This window comes from Dicentrarchus labrax, unplaced genomic scaffold (genome assembly GCF_905237075.1).
Source record: "Dicentrarchus labrax unplaced genomic scaffold, dlabrax2021, whole genome shotgun sequence".
In the NCBI taxonomy this organism is placed as follows: domain Eukaryota; kingdom Metazoa; phylum Chordata; class Actinopteri; family Moronidae; genus Dicentrarchus; species Dicentrarchus labrax.
The window spans coordinates 17,239,855-17,260,852 of record NW_026136701.1 but is presented as its reverse complement, the minus strand read 5'-3'; the positions used below and the strand labels follow the sequence as shown (position 1 = coordinate 17,260,852).

Genomic DNA, 20,998 nt, shown 5'->3' with positions numbered 1-20,998 from the left:
AATCAAAGCAAGGCTGGAGCGGTTGTCACAGCTGGTATCTTCCGTGTAACTCCATGACACAATGTTAGTTGAAAAAACAAAATCTGTGAAACAGTGATAACGGACTTGTAAACCATTTTGGTAGCCATTTTGGCATTTTTTTCAGCCATTTTAGTAGGATAAACAAAGGTATTACCAATGATATGAATTAAGATTCTGTTCCAATAAGGTCAAACTGAGTCAGGGTGCTATTATTGTGCATGTTGGCTTACTCGAAGGGCTCTGAACCTTAATAGTTGCCATTGTTAATACCTGTTTTTACCCAACTATTTCATGTCAAAATGGCTGCTGTGAAAAAGATTTATACAGCAACAAACTTGAGAAAAGAAGAGACACTGAGTCAGTCAGGAGGAATAGAGTAAACAAAAAAGAAGTAATCTTTAAAATCTTTTCAGTGAACTAATTTTGCCAGAATATTTTTGCAAATGTCTTTTTTTATTAAAGGGGATTTCACTGATCCAACATGACACATGATTGGGAAAACACAAAAAAGTCAACTGTGTAACCATCTCTTTCTGCACAGTTGATTCAGGCTGCAAGCTAAATTATATGAATAATTTTAAATTGTTGAGTTTATTGACACAATGAAAGAAAGAAAAAAAATGAAAGAATTGTTCAGCTTTTGCGGGGAAATGTTTATTTGATCAGAGTTTAATGAGAAGGTTTAGCTTGGCATAAAGACTAGAAGCAGGGGAAGCCGTTAGTGTGATGCACTCCAGAGATCAAAAGTAAGCCAACACGTACCTCTAAAGCTTACTAATAAACATTGTAGTGTTGTATTTTAATCCGTACATAAAATGAAATGTAAAAACGACAGGGAGTTACATGCTGTAAGGAGGGATGAAGGCAACTCCCTTTAGAACCACTGATTAAACAAACAAGATAAAACATGTTAACTAGTGAGCTTTAGAGGTGTTAGGTACGCATTTTTTAACTATGCGAGCTGTTTCCACCTGCTTCTAATCTTTATGCTAAGCTAGGCTAATCACCTCCTGGGTCAAGCTCTAAACTTTAGACATTCGAGTGGTATCGATCTTCTCATCCAAATGCCAGACAAGAGGATGTAGCAGTAATGACAGTGAAAATCACAACACGTCTCATTACAGAGCTTTGAGGATATTTTATTTGGTGAAAGAATAATTCATAAACTGCTTACGACAGTCTTTATCTTCCTGCGCTTGTTGTAAACATTACAACGTAACGTAGCATAAGCAGAGTTCTTATCACAAAGCATGTAAGTACAACACCTTAACGTTTCCTCATCTCACAGCAGCCTTGCTGTACATGTTCTGTGAGTCATTCATCAGTGTCCTCTACACCTTAGACTTTTGCCCCCAAATGAAGTATCTGGAGCACTACATGACAAACGTGGCTCCTCTTAACTTTGTAGAAAACATCTATACATCTTGGCATTTTATGGCAGAACGGAGAAAGGTCATCATGAAGGTCGTTGAAAAGATCCAGCGAGGGTGAGGACTGAACTGTGTGCACAAGTCTGTGTGGGAGAGAAGGAAGCAAAGAGGGATGAATAGAGGGAGGGAAAGGAAGAAGAAAAAAGAATTATGACTGGGAGGTAGGCTGCTTTCCGACACCACGCATGGTGAAGGCTGGTGTGTAAAAGGCACACCGTAGGAGCGTGCATACATGCACACACATACACACACACACACACACACACACACACACACACACACACACACACACACACACACACAAATACACACCTAGTGGGATTCCTACCTGTGACTCAGGTCAGTGGGAGTCTCAAGAGCGGGAGGCGGTAATCAGTAACAGTGTTATATGGCTGTGTTAATCGTTAACATGGCCCCTAGACACTGTGCCCCTGGCCCAAGCACCTGCAGCCCCTTTTACAGGCATCATCCACAGAAAGAACAAATAGTCTGAATGCTTGTTGGGCACATCAGCTTTACGTGAACCATCTCATCTGACATGCCAACAGGTGTTTGGGGAAAAAAGTAAGGTCTTTGGTTAGAACAGGTTCAGTTACTAGAGATCGACTTTGCTATTAGCTCCATAAAACCTCGTCATGCTCTGTACAACTTTATTGTCCAGTTTTTCTTCAGCTATCCTTCCAGGGTCACACTAACAGGAGTGAGTGCTATCTGTCTGCCCAACTCCCCCAGATGGCCTTCTGGCTTCACACACACACACACACACACACACAAATGAATATTTGACAAACACCACTGTCAAAATCTTGTAGCTGTTTCAAAATTTGCCATTGCTTTCCGTTGTCTCGCTTTCTCTATCCATACACAAGCACTGGCAGGCACCCACCCGAACAAAACACATGCCTTCCTTGGTTCTTGATAAATAGAGACAGCACAAAATGAAGCTCAGGTCAGGATAACCTCATGGTGACCCACCGGCTCTTTCTCCTGTAGTGACCTCTCTCACCAGCTGCTAAGTCTGGCCTGTTGGCCCATCCCTGCTGCCAGGTTAACCATACACACACACACACACACACATACACACACACACACCACTACACTTGTGCATAAATGTACACACACACAGCAGTACTTCCAGAAACTTCACAGCAGTCAGGTCTTCTCTTTCTACAGTTGGTTTGCGATATACCTTTTGTCAGTATTCCACGTCTGAGCAGAATTGATCAAGTCTCAAAGTCCAAGAGCTTGATGCGAACGTAATGGCAGTGACATCAAGAGCGCACCAAGGCAATGTTAATGCTTCTCTATCCAGGCAGATGGAAGTGTGCGTGTGTACACAGTGCAAACAGACCCTTGTACCGAGAAGGCAAAGCTGGAGTACTCGGTAGTGTAAAAAAATCTGGGCTAATGTCTGTTTCTCTCACTAAATTGTTTTTTGATAAGGGAATATCTGGAGATAAGTGTTGTCACTATCCTATCTGAAAAACCGGAAGCCAGTTCGATAAATCTCCCCTGTAATCTAATAGGAGTCATGGGCAGTAGCTGCCATCGAGGAAACACTGTCTGCTGCACTGAAGTGAAGACTTACTCTGATTAAAGAACAGGGGAGAAGTGAGCCAACACTGTCAGCTTGTAAAAATTTATAACATCTTTACATTAAACAAATGACTATCGCTACTTATTCAGGATTACTTTGGATTTGTTGACACGTTAAAGTAATACTGATAGCCTTTGTCAGTTGCCTAGTGACAGTGTATCTCTGTTACAGCACACACAGCCAAAAGTGAAACAAAGTAGAAACATTTGGCATATGTATTACATTCTGTTTATCTGAGGCAGGGCCACGATGGTGACCTGTTTAAGGATGAAAATGTAACCTATACAGAGAAGGTTTGTATGTAAGATAACCAATACATGTCATTTTCTAGCTGTTATATAGTTTATTTTTTGTTTAAAGCGGAAATATCTACATTACTACAGTATATTTTCCATACTGCTATATTGGTTTTGGATGATGAGGACCTTTACCCATCTAAATATTGAAAGAAATACTGGAGGTTTCTTGCATTTTACATTTAGATTTATTTTTAGCAGTGACGTGCTTTTCAGTCACATTTGACATACTCAAACCCCAGTTAATTTCAGCACAGCATTTTACACTCTGTCGCCAAAGGCTGATCAAGTTTGTGATCTCCATTGTTGTCTAAAAACAATCACAAACACATCAGTGAGCCACACTGTTATATGATTCCTCCTTACCATGAACATGATCGGTTTCATATATTTTGAGGCAATTCCACACACACACCGTCCTGCTGCTGTAAGAGCATTTTTGTGCACCTGAAAGTAGTCCACACAAATTCACTATTTATTCCTGGTTGAGGGGCATTTGCCGAAAACTACAATTCCCTGCTGTTTCAGAAAATTTGTTAAAATAAAGCAATACGTTTCAGGTTGTGTGCCGCACCCAGACAAGGTAGTAGTAAGAAAAATATCAGAGTACAATAAGGTAGTATTTCTCTGGCACTTTTACCAGTCACTCTTTAAATGATTTGATAACTTAACTTTGTAGCACTGTAGTAAAAATTTGATAAGAAAGATAGTCATTTAATGTTTCTGATATAGTCGATCACACCTTTGAGTAAATAATCAGCACACTGTAACAAATTTAATCGGACTACACAAATTAGGAGAGTTGGGTAATGAGGGTTAAGCAAAAAACATTTAAAAGGCATTAAAGGGCTAACCTTGCACAACAGCATGTGGCAGAGAGGATGGCTGTTGCCTTAAAGATCCAGTGTGTAACATTTAGGAGGATCTAGTGGCAGAAATGAAATATAATATGCATAGGTATGTTTTCATTAGTGAATAATCACCTGCATATAGGAATCATTGTGTTTTTGTTACCTTAGAATGAGCTGTTATGAGCAGACAAACCAAACAGAACCAAAAGCAGACACAGGTTTTATGGTCACCTGTAGTTTCTCCTTCATGCTTGAAAGGGGAAGGTGAAGCAAGGGTGTTGCAATCTGTAGCTACACCGCAGGATGCCACTAAATACTACACTGATCCTTTAATGGGGGGTAAAATGTATCTGAAATTAGAAATTAGAATCATTTAAGGATTTAAGTTTACGTCATCACTGTATAAACTCCACTTTCTTTTGTATTATCATTGTGAGGTTGATATTGTAGGAGGCGGCGCATTTATTAAACGCTTCCTTGTTGGCGTGCTTTACTGTGGGAAACTCCAACATCTGGGGTTTAAAAGTCAGCTACAGAAAAAGCCTCACATTTATGATGTCGGGAAATCAGACCTGGATGGCAAACAATATGTTAACACGGATGTTGTGAAAATTATATTAGGAGCTTTGTAGTTTTTCATAAACGACAGATGTCTTAGATTCACCAACAAGGAGGAATTCTCCCTTGTCCCTGCTTGCAAACTTTATAACAACAATGTAACTTGACTGAAAATTGGTTCTGTAATCACTGCAAATTGATTTGCGTATGGTTATGGCTTGAATGTATTGGACCAGCAAAACCTTCTCTCAGTGCCACAGAGGCCCTTAATCATTCTGTCTCCTCACTGTTGTTCAGATCCTTTTATGACAACAACCTAACTCTCTGAGCTGGAGGAGAACGGGGTCTCCTCCCCCCCATGGTGACCTGAGCTCCCAGGGGTTGGTGTTAAGTAAACTTTGTCAGCCATGCAACGATCTCCAGCAGAGAACTGTCTCTCTGCTCATCAGGAGACCTTCTCCATGACCCCCACCTCTCTGCCTTGGCATTCCTCTGCCACACCACCTCCCTGACCCACCTTGTCTTCATTTCTCCTGCCCTCCCCCGTCAGCCCCGCCATCCGTCCGTCGCCCTGGGTCCTGCTCTCTGTCCCATCAGCCCCGTGCGGCCGGCTGGTGTCTCCTTCGTTGGAGACAGCCTATCAGGGGCCTCACGTCATCTGTCTCCAGGACCTGACTGACAGGTCGACCTCAGAGATTACCAGCTACTATCAGAGAAAGGGGGGGTAGGGGTGGGGTGGGAGGGGGGTTGTCTGTCCTCCCTAAGTGGATGCTCCTTTCTCTCACCATAACACTGGTTGGGAACTGGAACCTGCTTTAGGCCTCTGAGAGTCTGATTTGGCGTTTTATCTGTCTGGGAGCTGCTCTGTTGATTCGCTACAAGGTCTGCGGGGACAGAGTACCAGACAGTGACAGATATCAACTATCTTGGTCAGCGTAGACACAAAGAGGAGAGAAAACCTCAAGCTTGTTGGTCTTTGCTGTAAACATGGAGTGAGTTTCGACTGTCCATCCAGTGGGGTTTGTAATAACAGCAAATTGCTGGTCTGCTATCAAGGTCCAGATGCTGCATTCCCAGGATGCATGCTGAGACCTTCAAACCTAATATTAACAGGACGGGGGATTTTCTGGTGTGAAAATTGTTCCAGTGCAGGTTGAGAGTATTCCATGAAAATCATGTTAGTGTCTTTTTGACTCAGACACAAAGCAAAAACTAAAAAACGAATAATTGAATATAAACACGTATTAAAAGAGTAGTTAGAGTAATTTGGGGAAAACACTTATTCATTTTATACTAGAAGAGTGATACCTCTCATGTCTGTATGCCAACTATAGCAGCAAGTTAGCTTAGCTCAGCATAAAGACTGGAAAGAGCTAGCCTGACTCTGTCCAGAGGTTATAAAATCTGCCTACAGACATCTTAGTTCACTAAATCAGAGTTGCGGGGGTTTGTGTGCTAGAATTTCTCTTGGCTGCCATAAAATCTCCAGTCTTTACGCCTATGCTAAGCTAACCGGCTGGTGACTAGCTTCATGTTCACAGAGAGACATTGATCTTTTTGTCTAACTCTGCAAGAAAGTAAATAAGTGTGTACCCAAAAAGTACAATTATTCCTAAATTAACCTTTAAATTGTCAAAACATGACAACTTTTGAATGTTGATAAAGTCTTGCCTTTTGCTTTCTATGGCAGCCCTGGTATATAATCCAGCCTCACTCTTTCTACACTGACTCTACCAGAAGCCTTTGGACTTAAAAAAAAAAAGGCCCTTTCTCTCAGCCAGGTGGTGTGAGGCCGGCTAACTCTCAAGCTCTCGTCACCGCTCTCTGTCTAGAACATGGAGCCCGGGGATATTTGTGTATCGTGTATTGATTTGGAGGTACAACCCTTGGCTGTAAAACAAAGATAAAGAAGTTAGGCATTAACTATTTTTTCCAGGGGTCACTCTGAGCCTGTTTCACATAGCTGGAACCCACATGGAAAAAAAAAAAGACCAAAATGCCTGCCCGTGTGATGGACTCTGGAATATTGATTTTTCTCTCTGAACAAAAAAACAGGCCTTTGCAGTCAGTATTTCCCTCTGAGCTCAGATAGGGTGCTGCTGCATTCCTGTCTACTCCCTCCAAGGTTACTGTCTGCTCGGCGGAGGCGAGCACCTGTCAGATGTACGCTTGTTTTGTTATACTACGTGTCTTTGTAGCATTTGCTGTCTCCATAGAACCTCCTGTTTTTTTTTTTCTTCCAGTAATGGAAAGAAATAGTTAGAAACAAAAACGGATCGCTCAGGGGAATTCAGCTTGGGGAGTTTCCTTATTGTCTCTGTCTAACTTCACAAGGATTACAAACTGTTGAACTCTCGCATGTGGCTTAAATACTACTCCCAGAGCCAACCTTGTTTAGAGACCGTCACCTGGCACCATGCAGGAGGACAGTGTCATCAACACCACATTGTTTGCTTAGTTGAGAGTTGAATGTGTTGAGGTTTGCACTTGTTGATTAAGAATGTCTACCCCATTGTTCTACATACCTGCAGAGGTGTGAAATGTATCACATCTAAAGACAGCTCTAGTTTCTATTAGTTAATTATTTAATTAATAAGAATTTACTTGTTGCTCTGGTGTAACCGGGTAATATGGTAGCTATTCATGCCTTTTTCAAATAAATAAATCTAGATTATGAACACACTAATAGTGGTTCTTTACAAATGATGCTTTCTGCGTTAGTTAATCCACTTAATCCTAAATTACTTATTTATTTTTCACCATTTTTACATGACTGTAAATTACTGTTCTGTTAGTGTTTGTAATCTACCCAATAAAATTAATAGGTTGCAGCATTTCTAACCCCGTCAGGAATCTTTTAAATCTCAGCATCAAAAGCACCTGACAGTTTACTGCCTAGGCAAAGGTTGCACCTCCACAGTTTTATAGAATTATTAAGTAAGCAATTATGATAACCCACTGTTTTAAAGATAATAGGATGATAAGGTTCTGCCAATCTCACACTGTAGTTTGCCCTTATGCTGCTCTTCCTGAGAAGAAAATCAATATCTTTTGCACTCGACATGCCGAGTGTTTATTTTACCTGTCAAGGATTAAAAGTTACAGATGATCCTTGCAAAATAATAATTATAATCTTAAAAACCATGCACCTCGTTGCTACACATTGTAATGACCCTGCTTGGCTAGTGGCATTTTATCAAAGCTCATAAACCTTGAATGACTATATATTGATAAAGACTGTTTAAAGTGTCATTGGAACGATAACATTTGCACTGTAAATGTGGCATGCAGGCTCCAGCCTCCAATGCTGTGATGATAAGAACAAGCACTGAGTGGAGCTGAAACCAATAGGTCAAAAGCCACAGAAAATTTGGTTTCAGGATGTTAAAAGCCAAGTTTTACTTTGTCAGGATCATTAAATGAACAAAATTAAATGAACTCCTGTGGGTCTAAATAAATAAATTAAGTGTGATAATAAGTAATACCGGGCAAAGCATTTGTGACTGACGCAATTTGCCCGTAAACGCTGAACTTGAAATAATCAGTAAGGAATACTGGTTGTAACCCAGTGCACAACTTTAAACCACGCTGCTGTCCTGAAACCACATGATTTTTTGTTTGTAAAATACAAAAGGCAATTATAAGAATAATAAAAAAAATATTGAAATTACATTTAAACACAAAAAATGTAACTAAATTACAAAAAGGTAGACAATATACTATAAAAAAGTATTGCTAAAATACTTGTTTTTGCTTGTTTTAGTTAAAGGAATTTTATACCCACATATATAATGGAGCTTACTAGGTGTTGTTTGTGTAAACCTTCTCCCTCTACATCTTTAAATAACAATCACCCACGGAGAGAGAGATGGACGAGTGCTTTGACACTTTGCCCTGATCAATATCAATAAAGCAATCAGCATGTCAGGGACCTATATGTTTTGAGGAGGGATCTGTGGGAGAGGATAACTGAGTTTATGGCTTTACTGTGGAGGTGGGGCTGCTGCTTTCAGGTACACCAACCCACCCATACAAACAGACAAACACATGTATGGTTATATCACATAAGGGGACATCAAGCAATTCCCTGAACGTTTACCATAACCGTAACCACGCTTAATTCTACCTGTAAATGATTATGAAAACGAAGAAGACAGTTTAGCTCCTGATTGCACTAGCAGTTAAAGCAGAACAGTTTATGCCTTCAGTTTGACAAATGTCCCCAATTCACTGGCTTAAAAAAATAAAAAAATAAAAAAATAAATTGGTCCCAAAATGCAACACACACAAATCCTCAGGCCCCACTTCAGGCCCTTCCCTTCTTCTCTGGTCCTCGAAGAGTCTGTCCAGACAGCCAGATTGCACTTTGCCCAGCCCAACCATAAACCGAGACAATAAATTCAATAGGACCTCTGAACTGGATGACATGAGAGAGAAAGAGAGGGAGAGGACCTTCAGACAGTCCACGATCAATTCCTCCAACATGGAAGCAAGGCCCAAGTGGCCAAAACAGATGGAAAGAAGCATTTCTCCCGTTTTTCTTTATCTATGTGGTCCAACTGAATCCAAGAATTGATTTCTGCAGCTACAGGTTTTATGTTTCTTTTTTTTAAACAAAAAACATACTTCTGAGAATTTGAAAATTTCAAATAATATGTTATAAAAAAATGCATTGCAGATGGCAGTGACTGAATGAATTTCTGTGGGTTGAAATGCCAAACCTACAATAATTTCCCAATGAGACTTCACAAATTAATACAGTAAAATCGGAAAAATGCTTTTAATGTTCATCAAGCAAACTTTCTGTTTTCGTAGCTCAATGCTGAGACCCTGAAGGATCTTCACCTCTTGGTCCGGGCTTAAGTTTTGCTCAGACAGTTTAATGAGATGTCCCTAATGGTGTTTCTAGCAGCAACGGAGCACAACTGGCATCACAACAAGTGAAGTTCAAGTTCTGCATCAAGATGTGGTAGTAAATTTAAGCTTTGCTGCCAGCCGAGGTGATGATTAACAACTCCGTTTCAAAGTGAGCCTACTGCTCTGAAACCAACAAAGAATAACTTCCTAGATGAATTATCGTGTCTATAACTAGCTCTCAGACCAGAATAGAATGCATGAGTAAGTGTCCTACTGTAAATATTGTTGATTTATCCACAAACATAAGTGTATCTATGACAGGAGAGACCTACAGAATGTAGTCATTGAGTGTACTGCCACCTTGTGATGTGCTATGAAACCTGCATGTCAATACCCAGTTGTCAGAGCCCCACTTCACAGTAGAGAGAATATATTCATTTCTGTCATAACTTCAGAATCAGTGCCAAGGGCAAAGTCTGAGGTAGGGGGACACAGACTTTTCCTCCCCTGCAGCATGCTGACTCTGGCAGCAGATGGATGTCACTGACCCTTCTCAGTGATCACAGCAGAGACTTGAAGCAGGGTCAGTCATTTTCCTGATCGTGGTTGCCCGCTCTCCTCTCCAGGGGTTCAATTCATCTCTATCTGCTGCTCAGTCAAGCCTGCAGAGCCGGGCCACCATCACTCACACACTGCCGGTGGATTAGCTGACCCCCCGGTGTGGGAGTAACAACCCCTGCAGTCCAGTCAGCAAACACTGCAGTCTTCAAGCAGCTGAAACCGGCAGGCGCGGCGGTCAGGGATCCTCCCCAGGATCAGGAGAGATAGTGGCGTCTCCAGCACCCTGACAGTCAGTCAGCAAAGCAGGGCTGGTCTGCATGGACAGGCAGCATGTTCCTAAATGTCTCTATTGATCTTGCAGATTATTTTTAACAGCATCATTTTGTGATTTTTATGATTCTCACATACACTACATGGCCAAAAGTAGGGATTTGCTCCCATGCAGCCTCAAGTGCATCAGTGAGTTCAGCCACTACAAAATCTATGTTACGGCATACAACTACAGCTGCAACATATAGGGTTGAGCTTGATTCAATGTGAAGATTGTTGTTTTATTTGTAACTGGAATTTCTTTGGATTTTGGGCGACAAAACCGAGACTTGGAATTGGTGGGGTAAATTATGACTTTTTCATTTCTTGACATGTTAAGTCCAGAAAATGAAATTATGAATCCAAAAAACAATCAAATTAATCACAATGAAAATAATCCTTAGTGGCGGCCATGCTTCTAGGTAACTTCGTTCTGCTTTGAGTGGAGAGCAGAACTCTGACAACAAATGTTATACATCACTCCACCAAGCCTAAGAATTACTGACACTATAAGCAATGTGCAAAGCATTATATACTTCCCCATCTTCAAAGAAACGGGAACATTTTGAACAGTAAAATATACATAGTTACCATTCGTTACAGTATGTCAATCATCCTAATAAAAAAATTGTAAAATAAGTAAAACTACAAGAATACATCTCATTTTACAACATCATTGTGTGCTGTAGTATTAACATTTCTCTTAAGTAGAATTTAGGGGACCAAACAATAAACTGTGAACATGTCCACACACTTATGGCAATGTAGTGTATATTCTCCACTCAGGAAGTGGCCAGCAGCAGCCTTTCACTCGCTGCCCAACACTGTAGCAGGAGAACTATATGAAGGCCCATTGTTTCAAAGACAGGTACTAGAGTATAAAATGACAGAGTACCAAATACATGACACCAGACTATACACCAACTGTCTAGGCCTTTTGCCAAGTGATCTGAGAGGGTATAAGGAGGTGTCATAGTCTCCCCTACAGTCAGCGTGTATTGACAGAGTGAGAGGGTGACAGCATGATGAATGTCTTGTTATGAGCAGCGGCAAACCTCTGCTGCATGTGAGCCAAGCCCAAAGATGTCCAGGTTATGAATGGACTAGTCAATGAGCTAGAACATAAATGGCCTTTGGTCATAATTCCTTAGTGCTATGGAGATGCCTTGTCAGATGTCCCGCTGTCACACCGCTCACTGGAGAAGATGCATCACTCTATTCAGGTCTCTCTCATCTCCCCTGAGTGGTTTTCTTTGCTCTTTACTCTCTTTTCTCTCTCTCTCTCTGATTTGCATAGCTGACCTATCACACGCTGGTGCTGAGTCATTATTAGGTGTTAGCATTTTCAATTACCTCACACCTCCCATCTCTGCCACCCTGTCTCCTCTGTGAGGCAGACACCGCACAGCAGGAGAAAAGCAACAAAATGTTAATTTACTGCTCATAAGAAGCAAACTACATCAGAGCTCCACTTGAAAAACAAAACAAAACAAAACAAGTTAATGAACAATTCAGTAGAAGATGTTAGAAAAACAAACTTCTAATGTCCCATGGTTCATTTAGAACTTTATTTCAGCTATATGGTTGTTTTAAAAGCACTTAATAGCAATACAGACTGAACGGTTTCCATGATACATGTCGTACTGCATATGTCAAACATTCATGCCAAAGAAAATACTACTGATACATTTCCAACAGGACAGTTACAGGTATTGAAAATAAAAGTATAAAATCGGCTTTTTCAGAACAACCATAACAAGACAACACTACCATAAAGCGTATTAGTGCTTCTAGCTTAAAGTGTTATCATGATCAATGAAAAGAAACAAAACTGTACTCAACAAAGTTTGCTTTCAGTCATAAAACGAAAAGGAAAAAAAAATAAAAAAATGCTTGTATGCGGTTGCAAATTCCCACATAGCGGAGCAAGCGAGCCACCTTGCTGAGTCTCCACTTGGGCAACTGCCTTTTAAAAGAGGTAAGGCAAGTTCTGTCTTTAAAAAAACCATTAGCTTTCCTCCCAAATAAAACACTGGTGAAAAGATACTTGACACTTTTGACAACAAAATGTCTTTTTTTCTGTTTCACAAATGAACAAGTTAGGCGTACAGAGACCTATTTCAGAGAAAAATGCTTCTACTGATGATTGCTAGAAAGCTTTTGCCAACGAAAAGCAAATAAAAAAACATCACGAACGTATCTCAACATTAATATCAAAGCAGAATGTTTGAGAGATTTTGAGGCTACATATTAGGAAGGCAGTGATACCTACAAATCCTATTTTTGGGCAGCAATACAAAATAATTTATTCTACATTTTCATCTTAGTGCTCTAATAGATTGTACTCTCTAGCTCAATAAATGTTGATTTTGAGAAAAGGAAATACACTTAAATAAAAAAGTAATACAAGATAAAGAGCACCTTATCCCCATACAAGTTATTTAACAAGTAGATTTTTGGAAGCAAATGGCACAGTCATCAATGGTAAATTAGCAATGCTCATTGAATTGTACTTTTTTTTTTTGTCAGACAAATACCACCAAGTCTCAACAGTTTAACATCAAGTTGTGACAAGATACACTTGTTACAGAAATGTTTGCATCGTGTGGGTTTGTGTGTACAACAAACAGGTACTTCAAGGGGCTGATCACTGGACAGAAGCATGAGTTTTTGTGTGTTTGTCTTGAATTCTTAAATCCCTTACACAATGGCTCTGGAATTCGCAGCCAAAAATGGTGTTTGTGACATCTACCGTCATTCTCGGTACAGCTTGGAAACAAAGTACGGGTATGGTGTGCTACCTGGCAGTTACTACAACTCTTTGTGTTTTTATTTCTGAGCTGAAGTTAACCTCCAAAGTCAGTGCAGAAAAGAGCTTCTTCCCTGACTCAGCTTTTCTAGTGCAAAACTGCCAACATCTGGTCTTCAACTGCAAGGACAGTCGGCATACAGCGTGTCACAACAGCCAAACTGAACACAGACATGAAGCTAAAACACTCACCGAAACTTTAAGTGGTGCAAACAGCAATGTGTCACAAACTTAGCCATACTGTCGTGAAAGATGAAGTACTTAAAATCCACATCTGGAGCTTCCGATACCAATACACGTGCATAAAGATTTACAAATACAATAAAACCTGACTGCAGCTGGCATTGACTGCAACAGATGCATGAAAACTTTACATCAAGAGGTAACTGGCCGACCTCTGCGTCACCTCCTCTGATGTCCAGAGCTGTTCTAGGATGAAATCCAGAAATGGGACTTAGGCCCTAAAGTAAGAGTATGAGTCTAAAGAAGCCACCATAGACTCAAATGAGACATAAAAGGTTTCACATATCAAGTAAAAACTGAGAAAATGACACAGAAAGGAGAATGAGAAGGGGATGGTGGGAAAAGAAAGGTAGAGAGAAAAATGAGAAAAAGGCGACGCCCCGTAATGTGAGCGTCTTTCTGGCTGCAGTTAGGACACATGATGAGAGAACAGCAAAACTGATAAAAGTCAGTTCATATCTTTTCCTTGTTTTGTAACAGAAATTCCATCTGAACACAATCAAACCATTAAAAAGAGCATTTGTTGTGTCGAGTAAGACATTAGAGAACGCCCTTGGCTGGCTAACTCGGGTGCAGCAGCAGCTGGTGTGATTGTGGCTATGCGGGCGTGGTCAGTGTGGGCTTTAAGAGAAGAAAGGGAGAAAGAGTCTGTAGGGGGGCGTCTAGTAGAGGAGGATGCGGCGCTCGATGGCCTTGCGGCAGATGGGGCACTCGCTCATTCGGTCTCCACACAGCTGGCAGGTGCCATGGCCACACATGAAGATCATGTTCTTCAGCCGGTCCAGACACACCGGACACATTGTCTGCAGACAGGTGAAGGGAAGCAATCACAGTTCATGTTTTGTTGTGATTAAGTCATTTTAACTTTCAAAAACACACTGAGAATCACTAACTGAGCCAAGCACTACATAAAAACTTTATGACAGACGTCTGATCACACAACATTTGGATCTTCCTTGGTAGTTCATGAGCCACACTTGGTTTGTGTCTACGTAAAAAAGGGTGTGTCTGGCTTAGATTATGGTAAAACCTTATTTTTTAAATGGCAGTGCACCAAATGTTCTGCTGATTTTCTATCTTTTATATAATTGTAAGTTGAATATCGTTCGGTTTTGGACTGCTGATCAAACAAAACAAGCAAACTAAAGTCATAAAGTGGGAACTTGTGACCGATTTTTAGCATTTTCTGCCACTCTTTTGACTAAAGAATTAATGCATGAATTTGGAAAAACACATCAATAAATGAATCATTTCACCATATGTTTTGTTTTCACCTCTGACACACCCAAATCAAGAGGATGCCAGCAAACTGTAACACAAAGGCTGTTGCAAAATGTCCGACACTGATGGGATGCGACAACATCTTCACATTCACTGTACCTCCGATGTGGATTATTAACGGCAGAAGAGAGAGCGCTATGTGTTCTCTGTTCTACAGCGCAGTTTGGGCTTACCTGTTCCTTGATGTCCTGGAGTTGTTGCTGTAGCTTCTGTACGTCAGCGTTGACGTTAGTGTTGTCCTTGTCTCTCTGCAAGGCTGGGATGTTTCCGCTGGCTGCTTGGACACAACAGCACAAAGGCATGTTGAGGGAAAAAAGGGAATTCACTAAGAGAGACTAAACAAAAAACAAGCTGGAAACTAGATTATATTTAAAACATCAGTTTTATGAAACAAGCCCGGATCACAAACACATACTTTCAATTTTATTACATTTGGCAAATCAGACCTGGGCTCTAGCAGTCTGTGTTGGCAATGCGTTCACTTTTAAATTACTTGAATTCAGAAATGGATACTTTGTAATTATTTGAAATATAAACTGGCACAGGACAAAACATCATACAGCGCTACTGGCATCCTAACAGCCACAGCATGCATGTGTATAATGATACCAGTGTGAAACTGCCTGAATATATTATTCGAGCACTCAACAAGAATTAGCTGGACTGAGGCCCTGTTGGGGACTCCGTTCCAGACTGGAAAACATCTGCCACAAATAGTGAGCACCAGTGTGATTCTTGGCATGTGCATCACATACATATTGGGATATACTGTTTAGGGTGCGTGTGTGTGTGTGCATCACTGAAAGAGGAAGGGAGGGGGTTTAAGGGGAAGGGATAGGGGCCAGGGCAGCACTGTGGGGTGCCCTTTAAAAAAAGGGTCTGATAAGGGAGGGGATCATAGAGGTATACTTACACCAACTTAGTGCCAGATTGTTGGGCTGGAGAAGATCCTGCGATCCCCCTGCCATAGTGTTAGAGCTCCCTGCTGGGAATAACCAGTCACATTATTATAGCAGGAGCCGTCCTCACCAGCTCAACAGTGGGCCTGAGGACCAAAACTACTCACTACAGCCTCTGAGGGAGGTTCAGAGAAGGATTCGAAGAGAAAGTTGGAAACAGTAATCAGGGAAAGAAAGGGAAATAGAGTCTACTCTATATAGAATTAATAGTTGAAATGCATAGCGGCAAGTTTTTTTTTCTTCTCTTTTTGCCATCAGCCAATGCTAAAGCATGAGTCTAATGCCTCTGCTCACTCTGTTAGAAGAACATTACAAAAATCAAGTATTAAACTGGAGAAGTAGGGAGTCAAAATAATCAAAGTGACAGATGAATTTCGTGCACTACAATTGCTCTTGTAACAGATATCGACAGTTGGTGTTACTGGGATGAAGGGAAAGGAGATAATGCTGCCCCTTGCATGAGTGTATGTGTGTTTGGGTCTGCATCCACTTTTGCATGTCTGGTAACGACTGCAAGTAAGATCTGCATGCCAGCAAGACAACACGTGAAGAAATATCAAATAATTAATACAGGGGTAAACATGAAGTTAGTGAACTTACAACAGTTTCCCTTTTAACTCAAAATAAAATCTGGAATAACCACTAGTGAGATACACCACTAAAAGAAGAATGTGGGCAATAAAACACTGTGTTCAACTTGGAGACAAGAAGATGGATTGTGAATGCAACCAAACATAAATATTTTTACTCACTACATCCCATTACTGTTCATTAGACAGTGTGAAAAGTCATATTCGGGGTAAAATTGATAACTTTCAGGGCTTCTGTGCAACTGAGAAACATTATACATTATTAACAAATAAAGTGTTTTATCAAAAATATAAATTAATTTCAAAACAGTTCTGCGTCCTTATTTAGAATTTCACTCTGTGGAAGGTATTTTAATTCAGTTCTCTTTCACATTCATGTGGGTATTAATATGCATAATACCATTATGACTACGGGATGTTTAGCATATGCTTACAAATAGGTTCCATCCATTTTATGGGAATGTGATTAGTCAAACTTTTAGAGGCCACAGAAACATGAATAAGGTAATCAGGTTGTCTGTATACATTATTGTATTCTTCAGTGCAGGTCAGCAAAACTCAATCTAGAAATGGCTTCTGGGGTTATTATAAAAACATTAGGATTTCAAAGACAAAATCCTCTCTCTATGTAGGATCTATGGCAAATTTCAGACAATGTAGCGAAGCATTTGTGAAGCCACTGTCCATTTCAGCCAATATCTAAATAGAAGCTAGAACAGATGACATGATCAAAATTGATGCAATGATTAAAACATGCCAGATCTAGAAGTGGAAACTAGTTTGGAAAGTAGGATCGATTGATTCAAATTACTTAATTTGTAAATTTCTAACATGTCTACGAGGATGAAAAAAAACCAACAACAATGTATCAGTGATGCAAACAAAGGAATAAAATGCATAAGCAAGGCAGCAACAAAGCAAAAGATAAGGGCTAAAACATATTTTTGAAACTAAAAAGAAAGAAGGAAAAAAGGGGGAAAAGGGGGAATTAAAAGGGAATGTGTGGAAGATTCACTCACTAAGGTCATCATCATCATCATCATCATCATCATCATCATCATCATCAGCGGCATCATCCTCCATACCTTTCCCTCCACAGCAAAGAACAAAGGGGGTGCGGCGTTCGACCACAGCCCGGCACTGTACGCACTTCTTCATGAGGCTGGCACAGTCTGGTGACAACAAAACACATATTGTTGAGACCAGGATACAAACGTTTTTTTTTTTTAAAGAGGCTAAATTTGAGCAGGAGATACAAATGTCAAGGTTATGATGTCGAAATATGTACTTACTCTCACAAGCGCACATGTGACCACAGGGCTGGAACAACACAGCTGCCTTTTTGTCAGAGCAGACTACGCACTCCTCGATCTGTGGAAGAGAGAAATTAAACAACAATAAAGTGAATAAAATCATCTATCTACTCTTCGTCAAGTACCTTTTCTTGTTGGTAGGACAGTAGTCCTTCTGATACCTTGGTTCTCGACTGGACCTGATCCTTGCAGATGAGACACTTCTTGACGCGAGGCGAGCAGAGAGAGCAGGTGGCGATGTGTCCACAGGGCCCGAACAGAGTGTCTCTTTTCATGTCTGAGCACACCATACACTCCTCCAGTGACTCAATGTTGCTGTTCTGAGACGGGCTGCGGGTGCCCACCTGGCCGCTGTAACATTGAGAATAAAACCAGAGTGTGTGTGAGAGCAGAAAGGAGGCTGACAGAGAACAAAGAAAATAGGGGGAGACAGAGAGACTAAAAAATAAACAGAAGACGGAAAAGGCAAGAAAAGGGAAACGTGTTTCCCTACATAAAACATTTTTAGCAAAGACAGGAAGTCATTGATTTTCCTGAGGTGGTGTTTTCTTCCTTTTTCTCTTAGGTATTGTTACAGCCGCTGTGGGTGCTTGAACATTAAAAGCACCAAAGACATTCCTGTCAGTTTATCTTGTTTATGCCTGGGTTGAACAAGGGGTTTGTGGTTGTTTAAAGACTTTTCAGAAGCATCGTAATTCAGTTTGATGCTATTTGGCCACATAAATGTGAAAAGCAGAATAAATTAAAATGATATAAAAATCTAGGTCTGTGTTTTGATATGGCCAGGGACAACCTAATGACTGTTGACGACAATTAGATTTTTATCTTTGGACAGTCCAGGTATTACGTTACATTACATTCATTTTGTCACTTACAACAAGAGAGCACACTAGCTGCTTCCCCCATTTCCAGTCTTTAGGCTAAGCTAAGCTATCTGTCTCACGGCTCCAGCTTCATATTTAATAGACAGACATGAGAGTGGTATTGATCTTCCCATCTAACTCTTGGCAAGAAAGCCAATAGGTGTATTTCCCGAAATGTCAAACTATTCCTTTAAGGGATGTTTACCTGCTCTTCTCTTTGTGGCATTTAGCCAGAGCCTTGCAGAGGCTGGGGTCAGGACACAGGTCCAGAGGGGACTGGCCCTTCTTGTTACGAATGGTCAAGTCTGCTCCGTTAGCAGCAAGGAAACAGGCAATGGATGCAGCACTCTTCTTTTCTGCCCCCTGGGTGCCCAAGCCCATGATTAACTGCAAGAAGACACACACAGACACAAAAACAGATAAAATCAGAGGCTTTCAACTTTTGACACAAGAGATTGAATATAATGGAAACAGTGTCTTATTTCTAACTTACACACTAGCACTCTAACCATTAATGCAGAGTAAAGAGTAAGACAAGTAAGGAGTCCTGATTTTAATATTATTCAGATGGCTTCAGAGTTAAATTCAGATGAACCATGTCAAAGTACTATCAGATCACCACTAATTAGCCAATCAAACCATGCCTTAAGATGGCTGTCAGGCAGTGTAACCCCCTCACCCCCACCCAAAATCCCATTAACTGTCCCGTCTCTCCCTCCTCCAGCTCATCACCTCACTCAGTCTACCCCAACTCAAAGCCTCTCTCTCTCTCTCTCTCTCTCTCTCTCTCCCCCCCTCCTCCTCTCTCTCTCTCTTCCCCCCCTCCTCCTCCCTCTCTCTCTCTCTCTCTCTTCCCCCCTCCTCCTCCCCTCTCTCTCTCTCTCTTCCCCCTTCCCCCTCCTCCTCCCCTCTCTCTCTCTCTCTCTCTCTCTCTCTCTCTCTCTCTCTCTCTCTCTCTCTCTCTCTCTCTCTCTCTCTCTCTCTCTCTCTCTCTCTCTAGCAATTTGGGCCTTCCATGTCTGATTGTCTTCAACCAGTAGCTTTTACATCTCTGCTGATGGAGCCATCGGCCCGGCTAATTCAATTCTCATCTTGAGGGGGGAGCTATGGGAGAGTGACCCAACTGCACATATCTCAATTAGGCCTGCTGTCTGTCTGTTCCGCTCCTCTGCTGGGGAACTGGGGAGGGCAGGAAGGGGGATAGGAGCGAAGAGGCGGAGGAGTAGGAGAAGAGAAAGAAGTGGGAGAGAGACAGAAGGTGACAGGTAAGGTAAGTCTGTAGCCGCAGCTAGAGCCTGTAGCCTTAAACACGTCCCTGTAGGGACTAGTGATGGGGTGTTAACATTAAGAGGGTTCAGGTCTGACATGCCCCTGTTGGCCTCTACAGAGGGACACGCTCATACAGGCTGGTCAAGAGGCAGCAGTGAGCTGGTTGACTGCTCTGTGCTATTGTCAGGCGGGCTGTCTGAATGACGGGCTGGTGCGCACTGCGCTGTCCAGTGATCTGTCATGTGTGATCTGTCAAGATTTTTCACACATCGAGCTGTGATTCACATACTGATCTTCATACAGGTGTGTATGCAGGTTCTTTAGAATGCTGCCAAGACAACCCAGTGCTGTGGTTTGTGTGTTCTCTCCATGTTTATACAGATTTGGGGATATGAATTGGAGCATGTCTTATGTCTGATATTTTTAATTAGTCAAATCAATTCGGTGACCTGGTAAAAACCCATGTTTGCTGATATATAGCAAATGTGAAAATTGTGAAAATTGTCAATGTGAAATTCTGAGAATTATAACCCTTCTCCCAACCAAAATTTAACACCAGATCTGTCAATTAAAAGCTTATTAGAAAGATAATCATAGGTTTCTATAACTATGTAGTTACCACAGAGTTATTATAGGATTACTAGAGCCACGGTAGGTATTGGTCATGATTTCTTACACTCTCAACAATGAATAATGTTCTTCAATCTAAGATGCATAATAAAATCTCCAGTGTAAATGTTGCAATAAGTTGCAACAAGTGTGTATAAAAGTGGCATAAACCGTCCCTAGCAGTGAATATGTTTGTATATTCATCAGCCCTGCAATACACTGGTGCCGTGTCCCAGTGTTCTGCCCAAGTTTTACAGGTTAAGACTCAAGAGTCCGTCAATAGGAAAAAGCATGTCTGAAGTTGGGATGGAAATAGTTTTTAAACTTAAAACTGGGCTGTTTAAACAGCCATGAGTGGCAGCAGAGCCAGTAGTGTGCCCGACTTTTCCCAGCCAAATGTATTTAGGAATATTTAACTGAATCACATCACCCTATTGGATAATAAGGTGCCACATTTCCTGATTTCTAAAATTATTGCACCTAGTCCAACATCATTGTACATCATATGTATCATGTCATAGATACATACAACTGTAGAGGAGTCACATATTTTCAGTTAGTTGTTTCCTCGTTGGTAACTGC

At 41.1% G+C, this 20,998-nt stretch overlaps 1 protein-coding gene and 1 long non-coding RNA gene across 6 annotated transcripts in view; both read right to left on the bottom strand.

Moving 5' to 3' along the window:
* Nucleotides 1–816: 816 nt before the first annotated feature.
* LOC127366889 (uncharacterized) lies at nt 817–5,233 on the bottom strand. Its single transcript, XR_007885405.1, has 2 exons — nt 1,780–5,233; nt 817–1,534 (listed from the first exon to the last, which is right to left on the bottom strand). It is a non-coding gene; the product is annotated as an uncharacterized LOC127366889 (long non-coding RNA).
* A 6,746-nt stretch (nt 5,234–11,979) lies between these two features.
* mib1 (MIB E3 ubiquitin protein ligase 1) overlaps nt 11,980–20,998 on the bottom strand; it is a 54,656-nt gene continuing 45,637 nt past the window's right edge. Inside the window, exons 16-22 of one of the 5 annotated variants that reach the window (XM_051406187.1) lie at nt 18,744–18,925; nt 17,801–18,026; nt 17,655–17,733; nt 17,382–17,534; nt 15,727–15,798; nt 14,987–15,087; nt 11,980–14,335 (exon numbers count right to left, since the gene is read on the bottom strand). In XM_051406187.1, coding sequence (XP_051262147.1) covers nt 14,195–14,335; nt 14,987–15,087; nt 15,727–15,798; nt 17,382–17,534; nt 17,655–17,733; nt 17,801–18,026; nt 18,744–18,925 — 954 coding nt within the window. In that variant the 3' untranslated portion in view covers nt 11,980–14,194. The remainder of the gene's footprint in view (nt 14,336–14,986; nt 15,088–15,726; nt 15,799–17,381; nt 17,535–17,654; nt 17,734–17,800; nt 18,027–18,743; nt 18,926–20,998) is intronic. The other 4 variants (XM_051406195.1, XM_051406210.1, XM_051406213.1 and 1 more) reach the window with 4 other exon arrangements.